The following is a 19248-nucleotide window of genomic DNA, read 5'->3' on the forward strand; positions in this document are numbered from 1 at the left end:
AAGGGAGCAGTGTTTGAAGCAGCCGAGAGAGACAGGAATTCCGGATTTCTCTTTGGTAGGAGACAGCCCTTTTCACTAGAACACGTTCCTGTCCTCTCCTGCCTGTACTTTTTGTTCTCTCTTGAATCCTTTATTCCTTGCTTGGTGGCCCAAGCCAGCCGAGCCCTCTGTGGGAGGAGTGGGGAATGGCAGAAGACAGTCTAAAGTAATTTTCCCACTTCCTGTCAGTGTGTCTAACTATTACTTATAAAGAGTGAAGAACTAGATCATCTCCTTTGCCGACAGTTTAATTTCATTCAGGAATAATCTAAAGGCTGTGCATTTTGCTGACCTTGGGATAAAGATGCTTACTGGATCAAGGTCCTCAAGGATTTTGATGCACACCTAACAAACAAGTCTGAAACAGGTGGAAGAAATAAAAATGTACTATGAGTTTCAGCACAGTTCAGACAGTGGTTCTCATTGGCTTGTATAGGAGCAGAACTTAGGAAGCTGAGGAGTAAGTACCTAGTGTATATCTTATGAACCTATAAATGTTAGACATCTAAATTCTACAAAAGTGAAAATTAATTGTATAAAACCTTTCAAATATGGGTGTCACTGTATCTCTTCTCTTTATACACAGTGAAATAATGTAATAAGATTCTAGGCTGGTGAAATATGAGCCAATTGCTTCAGAGAGGTAAGGCTTTACTTAGTTGGACTACTTGCAGAATAAGGTACAGCACTCCACAGGTAAGACGATGAAATTTTGCTTTCTGGTTAAACATTTGCCTTGTTTCTGCTTTGGGAATTCCTCACACAGCATGTGGCTAAGCTTTGGAACTCTCTGCCTCAGGACACTGTGCATGCAAAAAGTTTACATAGGTTTAAAAGGCAAGTGGATAAACTAATTGAGGAAAAATCCATGAAAAGCTATTAAATACGAAGACAGCACTTGTGATGCAGGAAGATAGCAGTTTCTGTGTCTGTTTCCTCCCCTGCCCCCCGTCACTACATTCTTGCCCTGTTTTATTACTTTTTCTGAGTCACCTGCTGCTGTCTATATCAGAAAGATACCATTCTAGATGGATCCTTAGACTCATCCTCTGCAACAGTTTGTACATTCCTGTGCAAGGGAAGTCTCATACTGAGTCAGCTGTAGCAGCAGCACAAACACAGTTTTCAGTGTAAGTACACTTATAGTAATCTCCCTTTGGCTTAACTCTCTTGACTTCAGGAAAAGTTCTTCTTGATATGCTGTAGTGTGAGATCACACTAAGGTGTGCTTACTTCCTTCAGGAACAACACATTCTACCAGAAAAGTCTAAGGAGATAGAGAAAATGACTAATTCCATAGGAAGAATAAAAAGTTCAGAAAGATTTAATTAGGACCGTGGCAACCAAAATGGATTTTTTTTTAGTGTTAAATTTGAGGAACATGACTTACATAAGCACTCTAATAGTTCAGGGAGAATGCATTCTGCATTACTCTTTCTTGGGCTGGTTCGTTCCTAGATTGTAAAATAAGCGTGTTTTTTTTGCTGAGTAATTCCAAAAGAAATCAATCCAATATATGCTTATGTCAGTGTTCACAAAATCTCACTCAGCTAGTTTACTGAATCTGCTGAGTACAAATGGCTGCAAATAAAACTTCCAAGGTGCACAGACATGGTAAGTGTGTCAGTATTTCCATAATAGTTATCACATAATTTTTGAAGATCTGTTGATTCTTAAGCATTTGATATGGCTTTAAGCTGCGGGAATTTGATTGACTATTATTTTTCTAATCCTATTGCAGGGATACTGCATCTTAAAAATTCTTCTTTAAACGCTGTTTGCTCAACTGTTTTTCCCCTATGAATAAACTTTTCCCCCTTCTATTTTCCTCTTCTATTTTCTGAATAAAAGTTTAACAGTTGAGTGTACTTTTCTCTGCTTATATTGTATATTGATTATTCTTTGCCCTTGACCTCTTTTAAAAAATAATAATCAAGATTTTTTCTGTTTTTAAAGACACTATCGATCTTTAATCCTTATGCACTACAACAAATGTCTTCTAAACACTGAAGATATATATTTGTAGTCACTTAAAAAAGACAAAGCTATCTTGCACAAATCTGCCTACTGATTAAGTTCTACTCAGAGTAGTTTTAGAGAAGCTAAAATGCCTTTAAAAAGTCACCAAATAAGTGGACTGTAAGTCATACTGCACTAGGGCAGGCCAACAGTCAGTGTCCTGTTGTGCTAAATACTTTGAAAACACATAGAAATTAAAGTTCTCTGAGCCAAACAATTTATGTTTGAAAGGGATAATACCCATCAGTAAATGTTCCAAGAACAGATTGCTGGGTATCTAAAAACTGTTGCCAACCAATACATTAACTGACTTGGTGCTGTGCCTGAAGACTGGAAACACTGTGTTCAGTGCTACGTGGGTTCATGTGGTTGGCCATTATGTTCAGTAAAGATAACATTTCTTGCCTTGGATCAGGCTTTTCTGTCCCTTATGCAGAGAACATCTAAACACTGGGGGGTGGGAGTGTTCTGATACAGCTAAGAGGCGTTATAATTAGAGGAAACAGTCACCTTGTTTTCACTCTGTCATTGCACAACTTTCTATGGGCTGGAGTGGAATCTAACACTGTGTTCCTGCATCTGTCTTTCTGAAAAGGGAAAGAATGTTTGATATTTGCTTAGATCTTGAAAGTAAATGAAACTAACTGAAATGTTTGAAGTTCAGGAATGAGTGTGTCCCCCCCGAAAAAATAGAAACATTCAATAATTTAGGTTGCAAGGGACTTCTGGAAGCCATGTAGTCCAACTCCTGCTCAAAGCAGATACAGCCAGATCAAATGGCATTGGGTCTTGTCCAGTCCAGTTTTAAATACCTCTAAGGATGGACATTCTACATCCCCTCTAGGCAACTTGTTCCAATGTTTGACCAAGCTCATGGTGAAAAAATTTCCTTGTATCTGATTGGATTTTCCCATATTGCGACTGATGTCCATTGCCTCTCACTGTACACCTTCAGGAAGAGTCTGAATCCGACATGTCTGTAGGCTCCCTCTAGGTATTTGAAGAAATGGGCCAGTACAGGCGGGTATGTCAGTTTGGCACTTTAAAGAGACATGCTGGAATGGACCCAAATAACACTACAGAAGATCTTGGATGATTTGTTTGTTTGTTTTCCACACTGATTCCAAAGTTTCATAGAAGTACCTAAATTTCTGTACAGCCACTCCCATGAAAACCACAGAGCAAAAGAAAATGCTCTATAATTTTCAGTCTGGCCTTGTACATAATGAGAATAGCCCAGTTAAAAGAGTGTAGGTGGCAGAAAGATAACCAAACCACTTTCTAATTGGCCTGGAGAAGATTTCTCTAATACAGCCACTGAAGGCCATAGACGAAAACTGCTCCTGGGGGATTCTGATCCAATGTGTGTACGCTGGGAGTAGGTACAGAACAGGAAGGAGACTGCTAAAGCTGTGGGCCCTGCTGCAGTCCGTAGGGAAGCCCAATGGTATTCATTGACACAAGAGCTTTGAGGTACACCAAAGGTTTCAATAACCCTTGTAGCAACTCGGCGTCAGAAGGGACAAAAAATGGTTTACAGCCCCCACAGTACTTTTTCTGTGGACTGCAAGAGTCAGAATGCTGTATTTCAAGAATAGCCCTCTGGGAAGGGGATTCACTTCATTCGCTTTCTGATGGAGATGCCCCACAAAGACATTATAACTGGAAATTTGTGTTATTTCAAATATAAAAAATGAAGGGGAAGCATACAATATCCCAATAATCTGTCACACATTTGTTATGTATCACGAAGGAGGAAAAGTGCTTACCTCCCTTGATGTCCCACTTAGAGCTTACGATACACATGTAGAAAATGTCACTGCGTTAGTATTCCTTGTGGAGATCAGATTTGATACTTCTGGCTGGAGCTGAAGTGCTCCATTGCTGCACCAATAGAGAAAGAACAATTTGGGACAAGTAAAAGAAAGAAATAAGATACTTTAACCAAGTGATCTCTTCAAAGCAATCCTATTAGAAAGATACAGGACTGTGACTCCTATTTTTAGTAAGGAATCATATTTAATGTCTATTGTTAATCTACCCTCTTGGCCAGTTAATACCGAACTTAATTAATGCTAGATGTTTATTTTAAAAAAACCCAACAAACTCTTCTGGTACTAAGTAATGATAGTCCCACTCATTTAGTGTGACAGATAATCTTTCAGCTTTTACTCTTAGCTATACCACAATGTTCCATTACAAAGTGTTTGATGAGAACAAATGAAATTAAAACACCATCACTGTAGTTTAGGTTTTGCTACCCTGCTGCAACTGGACTTTGAAAACTCTGAGGACTTTTCTGCTTGGCTATTGATTAAAATAATTTTAATCAACCTTTTGCCAAAGTGCCATCTGATGACAGAAATAAACTGCTCTTTTGTTCTCAGATCTGTCGCTAAACCACTGCTTGGAATATAAAATGCTAATATGTAGTTACTAATACAGGTGATCTGAGGGGCAAGAGTAATACTGAGTATTCCTGTAACAACCCTCTAAGGATTTGTAAGTCCAGATCTTTAGCTGCATCTGTTCATTATGTCCACCAATGTTTTCCACTTTCTTTACAATTCAATTATTCTGGGAACAATGCACATTAATCTTCAAGGTGTATATACTCAGAATATTTGCTTACATGCATATGTATACACATTTAAATTTTTTTTCTTAAACTGCCTTTCTAGTTTTACAAATCATAAAAATTCTGTTCCTTAGGAATTCCTGTGAAGCTTCTCTATCCCTTCTTTGTTCCTTTTGCTGTAGTGTAAGAAAATAACCCAGATCAATGTGTTTTGATCAATAAATTAGCTAATTCTGCTTCTGAATATATCCAGGAAGACAATTTATTTGTCAAGAATTTTTTTTTTTTTTTTGCAAGTTGAGTGCTTTGAGAACCTGGCTATGACTAAAGCTGTCTCTTGAGCACAGCAGAAGTGTTTTTAACACAGTCCACGGATTAGAGAAGAATGGTGTCTCACTCTGAACAATGGTTGTGAATTTGGGAATCAACTAAGAGTTTAGAGATTATTTAGCCAATAATTAGTAATTATCATTTTGTGTCCTATCAGGTGGAAATCCTTGATTGGAAGACAAAGAAACAGCTATGCTACCTAGATAAGGTAAACCAAATACATGTTTAAAATGCTAGGTGACTATTTAAAAATGACTTACTTAAGTTAATTTAGTGTTTATGAAGGGTGTTTAATCTGATAGCCTTTCTTTGGCCACTGAAGAGGCAACGATTATGCACACTTCATACTGACTATAGAGTACTTCAACCCTTTTGCAGAAGGAGCTTTTGGGCAAAGAGCACAACTTCAGCTGCTTCACTAAGATGGTGCCAGTTGTGCCTTACTCACTGATAAGCCATCAGACTGTCAATGCTGTTGTAGTAACTCTCGATCACTGCTAGAGAAGCTGCCTCTGAAACAGATGCCACAAATTGTCCTTCCTTTTTCCTGTAAGAAGTGCTTTGAATCATCCATACCAATCCTAGCCATCTGTAAGAAAGTTACAGTTATATTGTTTGAGTCACATTTCTACTTGTATGGTCTTACACCTAGCAGTTGTCTTTCAAAATATGCATCTTACATATACAATATTTTTTGTTGCCTAGGTGGAACCAAATGCCACAATTAGGGAGATCAGATTGATGTTCCATAAATTATGTGAGTATAATTTTTGCAGCAGTTCACATCACATCAGAATATCCAGTATATAAAAAGGAGAAAATTACAGTTTGAAACATGTGATGTACACACACATAATGCTAAGTAACCTGCATATGAATGTGATCACAGTGAGATTTCAGTATTGTTTTTTCATACTATCCTGATAAACCTTTGTATTTTTTCTGCTGCATAATATCTCACAGATATTCATGTTGAACAAGTATTCCTAAAAATCTTTAACTAAATCTTATCTTGCTGTGTTGCATTCATTATAATAGTGGATGATCTAAAACAAGCATTGTCTATCACACAATTCTGTATGGTCTTACAGATCCTCGGTGGTATCCAGCAAGACAGTCGATAAAACTTGATCCAAGTAAGTACTTGTGAGAACTAGAGTAACAAAGCTCTGAGCAGGGGCCTGGCATAAAAGGTGTTCTTTGCATGAGTATTAGGTCTTAAGAATGAGTTTCCAGCTATGTGAATTAGCACTATGAAAGCTGAAGAGAACAAATTTAATTCTTTGAAAGTATTGAACAGAGTTCCACCCATGTGCCTGGTGCTTGGTTATTAACTCAGGAGTCTGCCCATCGTTCCGGAGCACTTTCTAACTACTGAGCACTTTTGCTTTCAGACAGGCAGCACAGAATCTAGATACTAATTTCCCTTAGCTGCAGTGAAAGGATCTCCACAGTGATGCTCAGCTGGGAGTACTAAAAAGGGCTATTAGTTAGAGTATCAATTCGCATAATCCTCTGCTCTCAGGCAGGAATTACAGTTCTTTTGAGGTAAGCTAATGCAAAACACATTGCCATGGATGTAGGATTTGCTGACAAAGCTGATGTGAGCTGGCTGACTTCATTAATGCAGTTGTAGGTATTGCTACTAGAAGCCTTAGTACATGGCCTGGGTGCACAAAAGAAAGTCTCATAGCCAAACTGTGTTAATTCATCTTAGCATTCAGTATAAAATGTAGGACTTTCTTCTTTTGCTTTCATTACACATAATTTTATTTAAACAGTCCCTTAAAAGTATGCTGGTGAAGATTAGTTCATTGTGTAGGAGCTGTCCATGGAAAACAGGCATATGAGAATCTTATTTCCTTCTTCAAAGATCTACCTTGTCAGACTCCTCCATGGACTTATGTTGTGAGACTTGCCATGAGAAAATGCTGGCCTTCTGGAGATTTCCCCAAATCTAGGCATTAAAAGCTTGAATACTAGCTCAAGTCCTGCGGAATCACCTCCTAGCTGGTTGACTGGGCAAAAAAGGAGGCAATGAAATCCTCTGTGGGAGAGCCTTCCAATCTCAGCTTATCCTAGCTTCTGTTTGCCTGACGATAAGCAATGAGAAGAGAGGAAGAGAGAGAAGAGAGATGGAGGTGCAGCTGACTAGGAGGTCAGTGAACTATGTTAAAGGGCAGTGACCCATCAGCAAATTCTGCTGTAGCAGTGATGAAGCAAGTCTACTAGATTAGGCAGGCACATAGGATTGAGAATTCTCCTAACTGTCTTGGTGTGAATAGAGGATACAGGCTTATATGCAATTACAGGGATAAATCAAAATTAAATATAAACATTCTTGATTTGTTTATTGAGATTTCTGTAAACCCATGTCACATCAAAGAATCTCACAAATCAGTTAAAGCATGATATAAAGCTAGTATGCTATCAAAGTTGACTTGAATTTCACTGAGATGTAATTACTTCTTTCCTTCTCAGAAGGAAAGTCCCTGAGGGATGAGGAAATCCTGCAGCACCTCCCTGTTGGCACAACTGCTACCTTATACTTTAAAGATTTAGGGCCACAGATAGGATGGACTACGGTGAGCTATGCTTCAAGTCTGAGCCATTATAATGGCTATTTTTCCATAATTAATCCTTACATTACTTTTTGTCTCTCTCCAGTATTTCTGCATGATGCCTGCTCTGATAGTGGATGCAGGCAATGAACCCTCATTGCTTCAGTTCATTTAATCAGGGAAAGCAGCAACAGGATATTCTGAATGCCTAGTTCCCTGGGAGAGCAGCAGTGAAAATCTTGCTGCAGGGTAGGCTGGCTCTACTGAACTAAGGTGCAGGTTCTCAAATGGATTTAGATGTCTGCTGCAAAATCACTAGGAACTAGGTGTTTAAATGTGTTTGGGGATCTGCTTCACAGGGCCTGTGTAACTCTCCTGACAAAGATCAGGATTATACTCCCACAAGTTTGTCCTGGAAAAAGGCATGTGAGCAACTTCACATGTCAGTAACTGAAGTGACTTCTGCAGGAAAATGCATGAAAGTAAGATCAGTTAGCTCTCTGCATGTGGCTGCATCCCAGGATGCTAGTGGCAGGCTAATAACAGCTGATCATTTCTGCAATATTAGTAGCCATCTACAAAGACCTCACATATTTACTGTCTCAGGTCAAATGCAAATTCTGTCACAACTCACTCGTCAGGCAACACAGCGCTGCTGTTTGTGCAGTGAGGTGACCAGTAACCCTTACAGTTCTTCGGAAGGTCTGCGATGCACACATTACACTAGTTCTAATGAAACAGCACAGCATGAAGGGAAAAGTACCCAGTAATTTCAAGGCACATTCACCATTCCTTAGCTATGAGACATTAATAAAATCTTGTGTTAATGACAAATAGCAAAGACAATATTTGTAGGAGGTAAAATAGAAAAAGTTAGATGTTCTGCAAGACTGAATCTTCACATCAGTACTTTGGATGCAATGCTGATAAATCAGGCAGCTATTACACAATCCAAAAAAACAGTAAGACAGGCAAAACTTCTAATGGCGATGTAGACTCCAAGACACAAATGCATTAATATATACCAAAATATCACAGTACGGAGTAACACCAGACTTCTGCCATTCTATAATCTTTCCTTTATAGTCTGCTCTTCCTGCCATTCAAGCTAGTTCATTCAAATATAAGCCAAGAAATACTTCAGTCTTATAAAATAAAAAAGGCAAACTTTTCATCTACAAGCAAATCCGATCTTGGCCAGAGAAAATGCTGATTGCTACAGAAGTTGATAACACAACTTTTTCTGAGTGTCAGAATAACTCTAAATACATTAGAAAACAGTGGGTGGGGTTTTCTTGGTTGTGGTTTTGGGTTTTGTTTTTGTTTTTTGACAGAAGTGCAATCAATGCCCCTTCTTTCTCCATAAATGAGGTAGGGACCTTCCTTCCTCACTTATAGAAGTGTGGAAAATTCAACTGTTAATGTTTGATCCAAAGTTAACTTCATTTTGAAATGATGCTCCTAAGAAATACAGACCTATATGAAATGAAATCAAGTTAGATAATAGCTTCTTTAGTTTCCTCTTTTTTTCTTTTCTTTTTCTTTGTGTTCAGATTAAATATTGTATAAACATAGAATGAATTGATTGTTTTTTGGGACATCTGCTGTACTAACTGTTCATACAGATGGAGTCACCTGTGAACACTTACAAGCTGTGTTTCCAGTTTAGACAAAATATATTCATTAGAAACAAAGATCCTCTTTTTCAAGATAAATTCCTCACCAAATTTCATTTTAACCCAGAATAAAGCAACAGTTTTTGAGGGCAAGAGGAGTGTGAGAGCTGTGTAAATGTAACATGCATGCATGTTTATCATGATCCCTGGGCTGCCATGATTATCTTTTCATATCCATACTGTGTCAGCTGCACTAGCAATGGCTGTTTGTATGCAACTGAGGCAAATGCATTGCAAAACAGTTATGTGCATGTCTACCACTTTCATAGCCCAAGCCCAAACCTGATATTCCCTCCCTGCCTCTCTAAATGCCATCTTGAGTCAGTGGAGGTGTTTATCCCACTGCATTAGTTATCACAAAGAAATCAAAGCAAAACCACCATCTAATTCAGCTGTCTAATTATTTTCTCTCTTTTTGCAGGTATTTTTGATAGAATATACAGGTCCATTGTTCATCTATTTTCTGTTTTATTTCCGCATGCCTTTTGTCTATGGACTGGATGAGAGGTTTACATCAAGCCCGCATCCAGTAGTTAAGTAAGTCTGTTTGCAGGCTTGAGCAGTATTTCTTGTTAGCATTGTAGTCTTATTCCAAATGTCTTGGCACACTTGTTTTTTTAAGCACTCTTAAATGCTTTTGTCTTGCTGTTTCTAGCTTGGCATGTATCTGCCATTCTTTCCACTACATCAAAAGGTTGATTGAAACAGTATTTGTTCATCGGTTCTCCCATGGGACTATGCCACTGAGGAATATTGTGAAGGTAAATTGTGCAAGCATCTATCCATAGCCCCCCTTACAAATCCAACCTAGCCAACCTATGCTCTACTTCTGCAGCACAGATTTTTTGGTGTGGCTTCTGTAATAATAATACACAGCGAATCTCACCCATAAATCTGTAGTTCTTTCAAAAGACTTCTTAATGTCGCTATTGTATAACCCACATGTTGCCATACTGTTATTCATGTTATATAGTATTCTCATCGCTCTTTTAGAATTTTAAACCTTCAGCATACCCTTCCTTTTCACTCAGCTAGTTCCTTGGGCATGAAGGTTTTACTAACAATGTTAACTTTTAAGGTAGCATAGGCAAGCACAATATTGGGAGGGTTGCCTCTTTTAAAAAAACCAATCTACTTTTTGTAACAGTTGTTTTACATCTTTGGCCCTAACACCGTCTTTGCTGTTAAGCAACTGGTAATTTACCTTTGATCCAGTGCAAAGCAAGCTCGGTTGTTCTGCATTTACTTTTCCTGCAGGAACACTCCCTGATGTTATCAGTGTGGCTGTGGCATAGGGCAGCTGTTGAGACGCAGACTCTGTTTCCTGGATGTCTGCGAAGTAGTACAGTGGACTGCGTGGTTATGCATGAGCTGTAGTTATTTTACAAATGCTTGCAACAGAGTACACAGATATTCGAAAATACATTTTATAGTCAGGAAGACAGGCGATTATCATCTAGAACTGGAAAAATGTATAGTATCATATCAGCATTTGGGTATTTAACACTTGGTATTTTGACAATCCCTTGGAATTTGCGTTATGGCAGTGATACTCCCAGCAGCTGAAGCTCTGCCTTGTGGCTCACTCCTTACAGCTGTGCAGCCACTCTGGTAGTTCTGGTGATAGCTTCATGCTTTCTAAATGGAAGGAGGGTCTGTAGGTGAGCAGTGGCCCTCAGAAAGAATCCTCCCTAGCAATTTACTGTTTTCTGCAGTGGAAGAGTGCAAGCATTGTTAGAAGGCTAGCAGATCTCTTAAAGACTTGTTCTTGACACAACAGTAGCTAATGCATGCTAAACAGCAGATAAATGAGCAACTTTACCTTGAAAAAGAATCTGTACAGTGCGATATATCTTCATTTTCTCACTGCCATCTCTGACAACTACTCGTTCCTTTCAGACCATACAAACTGTTGCTAAAATTGACATTTGTACCAGTCGTCCTGATCACTTCTGCATTTCCACCTTCTCAGGCTGGTGGCACTTGCTTTCATCTCTAAAGTTGTTCACAGTTCTTCTACCTGCTTAGCAATGTTTGGGTTTGATTTGCTTTTATAGTTTCATTGACTTTGGTGGTGTTACTCCAAAATTGTGCCTGTGAGAAAAATATCATATCCTCTTCCCTTTTTTCTCTCACACAGAGACGGTAGACAAAGTTTCTTACTTGAAGTGTTTGATCACATACATAGCAGATATGGATAGCTTACTTCCTAAGCACAGTGGAAAGCTATCTTTAACAAGAGACACTTCAATCTCAATAAGCAGAGATGCGAGCCATGAATTGATGAGATTTTTTATTTTCATCCTTTGTTTACCAAATGGAAATAGGAATAAATGATGCTGTAAAATGCAGCAGGCGTTCACCAAAAGCTGTTCATGCTATATACTACCATAGTCTAATTCTTTCTAAAATATGTGATTTTTCTAGGCAATGGAAAGGTAGAATACCTGATTTATCTGAACTTAGTAAAGAACTGGCTTCAGTTGAATAAAATAGGGATTAAGACAAAAATTGTGTTGTGATAAAGGAACCAACTAAAGGAAAGTTGATCATGGTTGTGCCAGAAAAGGACGTCAGACCTTTGATAATAGGGAGGTACCAATGGAATTCCTCAAAGATTAGTCTTATGACTGGCCTTACTGAACATTTTCATGGGAAAAAAGGGATATTTTTGCTTTCTATAAAAACATCTGGAGAAAACACTAGACCTAAAGAAATACCATTTAACCAGAAAACAATATAAAGACACAAACAGAAGAGTACATGTCGGTCATGAATAAACATAGGCAGGGCATTAGGAAATAGTTTTGATCATCACAGGGATCATCATTTGGAGTAGACAAGCAAAAATCCGAACCATAACTTTGTAAACTTAGGAATAATTTCTTTATGGGATCCCTGCAATATCTGAACTTGATCCACAAAATCTTTTTATAAGAGATTGTTGTAAAGCTTTACTATTCATTTGGAATATGAAAGATGCACAGAAACCATTTCTTTCTTTCAAGTGAGTTTATGAAGTCTGCATGTACTCTGCTGTTCCTATCTGAACCTCACTGGAGGCTTTTGTATGAGCAATAAGGCTTCTAGTGGCAGCTGGACATCTGTAGTGTTACTGCTAAGGACCTTAGCAGTGGCAGACTCCACTCATCTTAAAGCTCCTTTTCTTATAACTGAGGAATACTCTTGCAGTAAATCATGTTCTTTGGATGAATAGTACTTGTTCAGTTTAATTACAGCAAGTCTTGTTGGGAGCTGAGCCATGATTATTTATTTATTTATTTTTACTTTACTGAAATCCATTGCCATATGATCCATACTATGGCAAGCCCTGAAGTTAGGGAAGGGTTTTTCATAAGATGCCACTCCAAGATTACAAGAAACTGTTTACATCTAAGTTTGTACAGCAGTTAATAAATTGTAGGTAATGGTGGAAGAAGCTAGTGTTAGGGAGAAAATAATAATTTATAGACAGGACACTAACTAGATTGTTCCTCACTGCAGTAATTCTTCTGGCTCTGCTGCTTTTCCTGAGGAAGAGGGAAGTCATCACAGGGAAGTTACTTAATCTCTCTGCCCTTTTGTCCCACCTGATCTGTAATTATTGGTTAATAATTTGCTCTTTCTCATCAGTTATCTATTAATATATAATCTCAGAGCAAGGACATACTATGTGTTTGTATTACAGCATACCCAAAAGGGTGTCCATTTTGTCTGAGGTTTCTGGGCACTTCAGTGGTTCAATTAACTCTGAAAAGAAAGTGGAAATGCAACAGAATGTTTGACACAACTGCTTGCAGCAGACGCGAGGGGCTTACCCCTCACCAGCATTTTCAGAAAAATGCACTGGCAGACACTTCAGTCAGCTAGTGTGGGTTGCAGATGCTGAGATCAATGCTTTTGGGGGTATTAGTGCTAGAAATGCAGTTCTGGTATATTTAGGGGAAAAAGGCTGCAAATTGCAAAGGAAAAAAAAAAAAGTTAAACCAGTCAGGACAGGAAAGAATGCAGTCTTGGATAAGAATTTTGGCTGTGTGAGCAGGAAGGGAAAGCTGTGGAGGAGAAAGCAGAAAGACCTAGAAATGTCTAAGGTACATGAACCTATTGGAAGGCCAAGAAATAAGCATCACCAGAAAGAGTAAGAGGATCAGTGTTTTACTGAAGAGTGAAAATAGGAGGGAAGGAAAGATAAGGGGAAGGAAAAGAACAGGAGAAGTGGTGAAAGGAAGTTAAAGAGCTCAGTTTTGGTCTTGCTGAAGTCCAGGTGATGTCCCAAAACATTAAAAACTGAGGCACTAGGTTTCATAAAGGAAGAAATCTCAACTGATGAGAGGCAAATTTATGAGTTGTTGACAAGGGCTAAAGTCTGTCTGCAAGTGAATAGCACCTAGAGGTGAGAGCACAGAGGAAGAAGAGTAATGTGCCAAGAAAAGGCCTCCTTCCTACCTACAGATATATAATGAGGGAGAAGATAACCTGTCACCAAGATACTGAAGCAACAATGAGTGTCAGAAGAAAAAACACAAGAGGCAGGGCAATGAAAACCAAACAAGAGGTAGATACTGTCTTTGTAAGTAGTTTTTTTCATGGATGAAGCCTTTGAACAAGCTCTGAGATTGGTCAGGAATGAGTCAGTACAACCATTAGCTACAGCTATGTTATCAGAGTTTAGAGAACGGAAGCTGGATCACAGAAAGCCAAGGACTGCAGCAGAAGGGACAAAACTAAAGATATTGCAGTGAAAGGACAAAGGAAAGCATCAGGCAACAATGACTTTATGTAGGAAAAGGTAAAGCATGGAAAGAAAGAAAACTGGTGGGGTGAAGGAGAAGAAGAAAGGCGAGAGACTGGGCAATACAAAGTAATAAGCAGGGAAGAGAGCACAGTACCTACATCTGGTTTTAAAAAGTCTCAGGGGTTAGCAAAACAATTCTCTCCTTAACGTACAGTCTGTATGGCACTTCATCTTTGGCCAAATGGCTTGCCAGACAAAATCAATTTGTTTTCAATAGTATGATCACACTTTATCAAACTGTTTATAAACTTAACAGCTCCGAGATACTTGAGAGGAAAGCTTACTCTATGAGCACTACTTCCTTCCTGTTATTTCCTGTTTTCTGTTCCCACCTTACCACACTTAGTATTGTCATTTTTTGTATTATCAGCAACTTGAAGAATCAGCCCAATTGATTGTTATCAGCGGTCCTTGCAGTGAATACTGGCCTAGAGGACTGTACTAAAACAAAGAAAAATTCCCTGTTTTTCAGAACTGCTTGTATTACTGGGGATTTGCAGCTTGGCTTGCTTATTACATCAATCATCCTCTTTACACTCCTCCTTGTAAGTAGCAAAACAGCCCTGATTTAAGTACTTATGTGTTTGTATATTAGTACTAATCACATGTAAACTTTTTTTTATAGCTTATGGGAAAAAACAGATAAATTTTGCTGTGATCATGTTTCTGGTAGGTCTGTTGCTCTTTTTATAAAATGCTAAAACATGTTGCTTTATTTCTTACGTTGTATAAGTGGAGAAGTGAATAGAATAAGCAGATACTTGAACACTTGGGACATACTACTAATGTTGACCACTTGCACACAGAACATATAAATCTATGAGTTTTTAATGTGATCTTGTACACAAGGGAAGATTTTCATTCAGTACCTATTCTAAGACTGGGATATTTATCTGCTGGGATGATCTCTCATAATCTTTAAAAGAATCCTGGAAAAACCAGTTTGTGACACTATGTTTAAAAGCCAGTGAGTTTGTTTTGTGAACTGTTTATTGAGTGTTAAGAATCACAACAGGTTATAAAACTCGGAGAACTGGCCAAATAAGAAAGTATGTTGCTGATAATTTCCAGGGAGAGAGGTTCATTTTGCTGGGCTTCAGACATTTGTTACAGCTTTCCTTATGAAGCAAAATTCTTGAGTTACTGTCTGTTCATTCTCACAGTTCCTATGAACATTTCATACATGCAGAAGCAAGATTAGTGTAGTCAATAAAGATGCACCCATTTTTCCTATGTACGCATAACTTGTTTAGAACGTCAGCTGTTCACTTGCTTTGAGAAACTAGTTGTCAGTGACTGCAGCATCTCAAAGTAGCTTCCCAGTATGAAAATCCTGAGTTAATAATCTATTCCCATTTTATAGAGAGACTATGTAACTGAAAGCACAGAGCTGGGAATGAAACTCAGAAGCTCTGACCACCGGTCATTTGCTTTAATAGATAAGCTTTGCAGACACTGGAGACTGTCAATAATCATATAAATGGGTCATTTCAATACACTTTCTACATAATTGATTGGGGAAGTATTGTTTAAAACCAGTGGAGGAAGCTGGGTCAATTATATTTCATAATTCATATCAATTATACTCTAGAGAAGAAAACTTACTTAGAGTCCAACCCATATCTTCCTTAGGATTTTAATAACTTTTGAGAAACCAAAATGATCCAGATCATTTTTTGGGTGTTTTTGAAGACATAAAAATAACCAAAAGATAAAGCAAGTATCTCCTGGATTTACTTTTATCCTCTTTGGTTTATGGCCTTTAGATCTCATGGGGATTGTATAAGTAGTAAATTTGATCTTTTGGATGCTGAGTCCACATTTGCTGGCAAATATCATAAGTATATAACAGAGTAAAATATGGACTCATGTTTGAACAAAGACATTCCATTCTCCTGTCAGAGAGCAATCTTGGTTAAGTATATTTATTATGGTGCATTAACTCCCATTTTTTAAACCTTCTTTATAATAGATTTGATTTTTTTTTTTAAAGTAGCCCAGGAAATAACAAAAGGAAGAAAAGTAAATAGAAGGGAAGCACATTTTTAACTCTGTCATGCTTTTTCTTGCAGCTGTGTGAAGCTGGAAATTTTTCCATTCATGTTGCACTCAGTGACCTCCGGAGAAATGGTAAAAATTGCACTATCATTTTTCACTTTTGCGCAGCTATTCAGTATTTCTACAGTTACTCTACCTCATGAAAGACCTGATCCCGTAGGGCGTTGATACCCGCCAGATGACTGCTGTGGGTGTGCAGGTTGGTCAGCACTGTAAAGACTGGATTCTAGGGGAGATCAGACAGTGCAAGGAATCCAACACCAGACTGTTAAACAGCACTTCTTATGTTACTGTAATTTTTATTGGTTAGGGCCAGATTGTGTTGGGGGGAGCAGTTATATTAGTTACATTGGTAGTGCAAAAGGCAACAGTGCTCAACAAAGCAGAGCTTACACTAGCAAGGGAAAGTAATTTCACTGGCTTCTACAGGGGGCACGAGATCTCTGTGCAGGCCAGGGTTCCTTGGACACAAGCCAAACTTCTTACCGCTATCAACTATGACTGACAAAATCCCATTCTGTGACAATCCGAGAAACTCCTTAAGTTCTAAATCTAAAACTTGAGATACCTGTTACAGGAGTGGCTGTGATCAAAGGCATATATAGATGACTTTCTAATGCCCAGAACATTTCCTCACAGTTATCCTACTCCTTCTTGTGGGTCCAGAGGACATCCTGTTTTCCCACATCCTGCTTGTCCCTCTGACAGTGATGAGACACAGGAGTAGGCAGGTTTGGGTTGTCTTTATAGGAAACAATAAATTTAGGAGTGTGAATATTTTGTGATTTGTTTTCTAATCTATAGGATCCAAAACCCGTAAGATCCCATATCCAACAAAGAATCCTTTCACATGGCTGTTTTTCTTTGTATCTTGCCCTAACTATACATATGAGGTATGTATTTTCAAACAAGATGTTAAGATTTTAGTTTTTGCTAAATATATTTTAATTTCTTTTGGAATGTTAAAACATGGAAGAAACCTCTGAAACAGTTCAGCTCAATAAATTTCCCCTCCTCCCCTAGGCCCCATTAAATCAGATTGCAGGCAGGAACTTGTCTGTTCTTCCTCTCCTCCCTTGAAGCAGCACTTACAGGGCTAACCTTTAACCGACAGCTCAGACCCTGGGCCTATGCTTCAGTGTGGCTGCTAGATCAGACAGATACACGTTAAAGCAGTGCAAATTTTGCAGACAGGATCAGGGAGATTGCCGCTGAATGTGTGTTGCAATGAGGGCATGGGGGCATCTGCTGGATTTATAATATAAGAGAGCCCACGAATATCACAATATGCAGGAAGATAGTGGGCAAACGAACAGAAGATACTGTGGTGGAGAAAACAGGGAAATAGACGAATAGAAGATACTGTGGTAGAGAAAACAGGCCCAGGTTGTCTTCCCCATTTTCTTAAGTTATACAGTCATTTGTGTTGGTGGCGACTGCTTTTTTAGAAGCTTGAATCAGTTTATTGCTTCATATTCCTTAATCAGGAGCCAAACTCCTGACTTAGTTCAATAGCAGTTAAAACCTGTGCAACTCAGTGTAAAATTCACTCTTGCACAGAAAGACAGCATCAGGTTTTAACTTCAGTAGAGATTAACAGACATTAATGAGAACAGCATTTGGCCTCAGACTACAGAAAGTTACCATTCCTAGCATTAATGGAGATGTGACAAATACAAATTAGGCAGAGAAACAGAAAGGACACTATGCTGTAATACTTAAAATTTTGGCATGATAATAGCTATGGAAGAAAACACGAAGGTTTTGTTTGTGATAAGGCATGTTCACCTTTTTGGCTAAAGGTTATTAACACTAGAAATTGATCTGGCTGACCTTGGCTTTTTTATTTACCTATACTAGGACAAGGTTGTTTTTGATCAATAGAGACATAAATGCAAATGCTGTCACCAGAAATATTTTAAATTTCCTTGGCCAAAACAGGTGGGGACCTGGATCAGTTTCACTATCATGACTCAGTGTGTTCCAGGTGAGTAATGTTTTGGTACTTCATCCTGAAGTGATGGCAGCAACAAGAGTTTGGTTTTAATCTGGTAATGAAACATATCTTTTTCTCCCTTCCTTCCAGTGGGGCTATTCACCTTGCTTTGCTTCATTCAGATGACAATCTGGGCAAAGGACAAACACTGCACCTATCTACGAGAATTCAAGGATTATCCAAGTCTTCGAATGCCAATTATTCCATTTTTGTTGTAAGAAAAAAGGATTAATTTAAATATTGCACAGAACTTCAAGAAGAAAAAGCTCATAAAACTCCTGCCAAATAAGTGAATTAGTTTAAAGGATCTGGGTGCATGTTGAATCTCCACTGCTGAGGGAAATTGTTTGCACTTGAAAGCCACACTTCCTTACATTCAAGAATTCTCAACTCAGAAGCACCTTCAAAAGATAAGGCTTCATTGCACAGCTGGTAGTCAAAAGCCCCTACAGTTCACTGTAACCTGATTGACTTAGATTTTCCTGTACTAGTCTATTTAGACTGATGGATCAGAGATACTGAGAAGTCAGTGCTGAAAAGCAGCTCCAAATTTAGCAGTGGCATTCTGCAAGACATAAGTACATTGGAACGAGTACATACCAGCTAACTACTAGAGAGCTCAGCTCAGCCAGAGTGGCCAGCTGGCCTGAAGACGATTGCATGATCTTGAAGAAGAGAGTGTGCTGCCTGGAGGCAGGTGCTTTGTAACAAATAACATTACCAAAGAATATGAATTGTTCCTGGAATAAAGAAACAGGCAATATCTCAAATACCTGATTTGGGTCTAACCCCTAACTTGCCAAGAGAATCTGAAGTAAGAAGTATTTGTGGGTGTAACATCCTGCATTGTTGGGGTTTTTTTGTTTGTTGTTGTTATTTTTTTTTAGTCTTCTACCTTAGTAAATTGCATACTAGTAAATAAGGTTCAGAAGATCTGATCTATGCTATATCTGTGATTTTGGGCGTGTTTTCATATATCAAGTCCTTATGATACTAAAGGACCTTTTACCTAGCATTTTATGTCAGCATTCTCTGAATAATTTTTAATACAATTTGTAAATACATGAAGTGACTGCTAGTCCTCAGAATGCTAGCTCCCTTCCTATTTTCAGAGCCAGGGAGAAAAATCAGCTACATTTTGGACTTCCTGTTTGGTTTTTTTTTCTCAAGATGTTCAGTGGGACTTAGTTGGGTTT

General features: G+C 38.4%; 1 protein-coding gene across 1 annotated transcript; it reads left to right on the top strand.

Moving 5' to 3' along the window:
• The first annotated feature begins 3031 nt into the window (after nt 1-3031).
• On the top strand, nt 3032-18952 carry LOC126041536 (very-long-chain enoyl-CoA reductase-like). The gene is given in 13 exon segments (XM_049807348.1): nt 3032-3082; nt 5124-5174; nt 5672-5723; nt 6058-6102; nt 7448-7551; nt 9625-9740; nt 9859-9964; nt 14471-14543; nt 14624-14667; nt 16071-16128; nt 16861-16949; nt 17998-18043; nt 18143-18952. Coding segments are annotated over 13 exon segments (963 nt in total). The 3' UTR covers nt 18271-18952.
• Nucleotides 18953-19248: the final 296 nt, after the last annotated feature.

This window comes from Accipiter gentilis, chromosome 8 (genome assembly GCF_929443795.1).
Source record: "Accipiter gentilis chromosome 8, bAccGen1.1, whole genome shotgun sequence".
NCBI lineage: Eukaryota > Metazoa > Chordata > Aves > Accipitriformes > Accipitridae > Astur > Astur gentilis.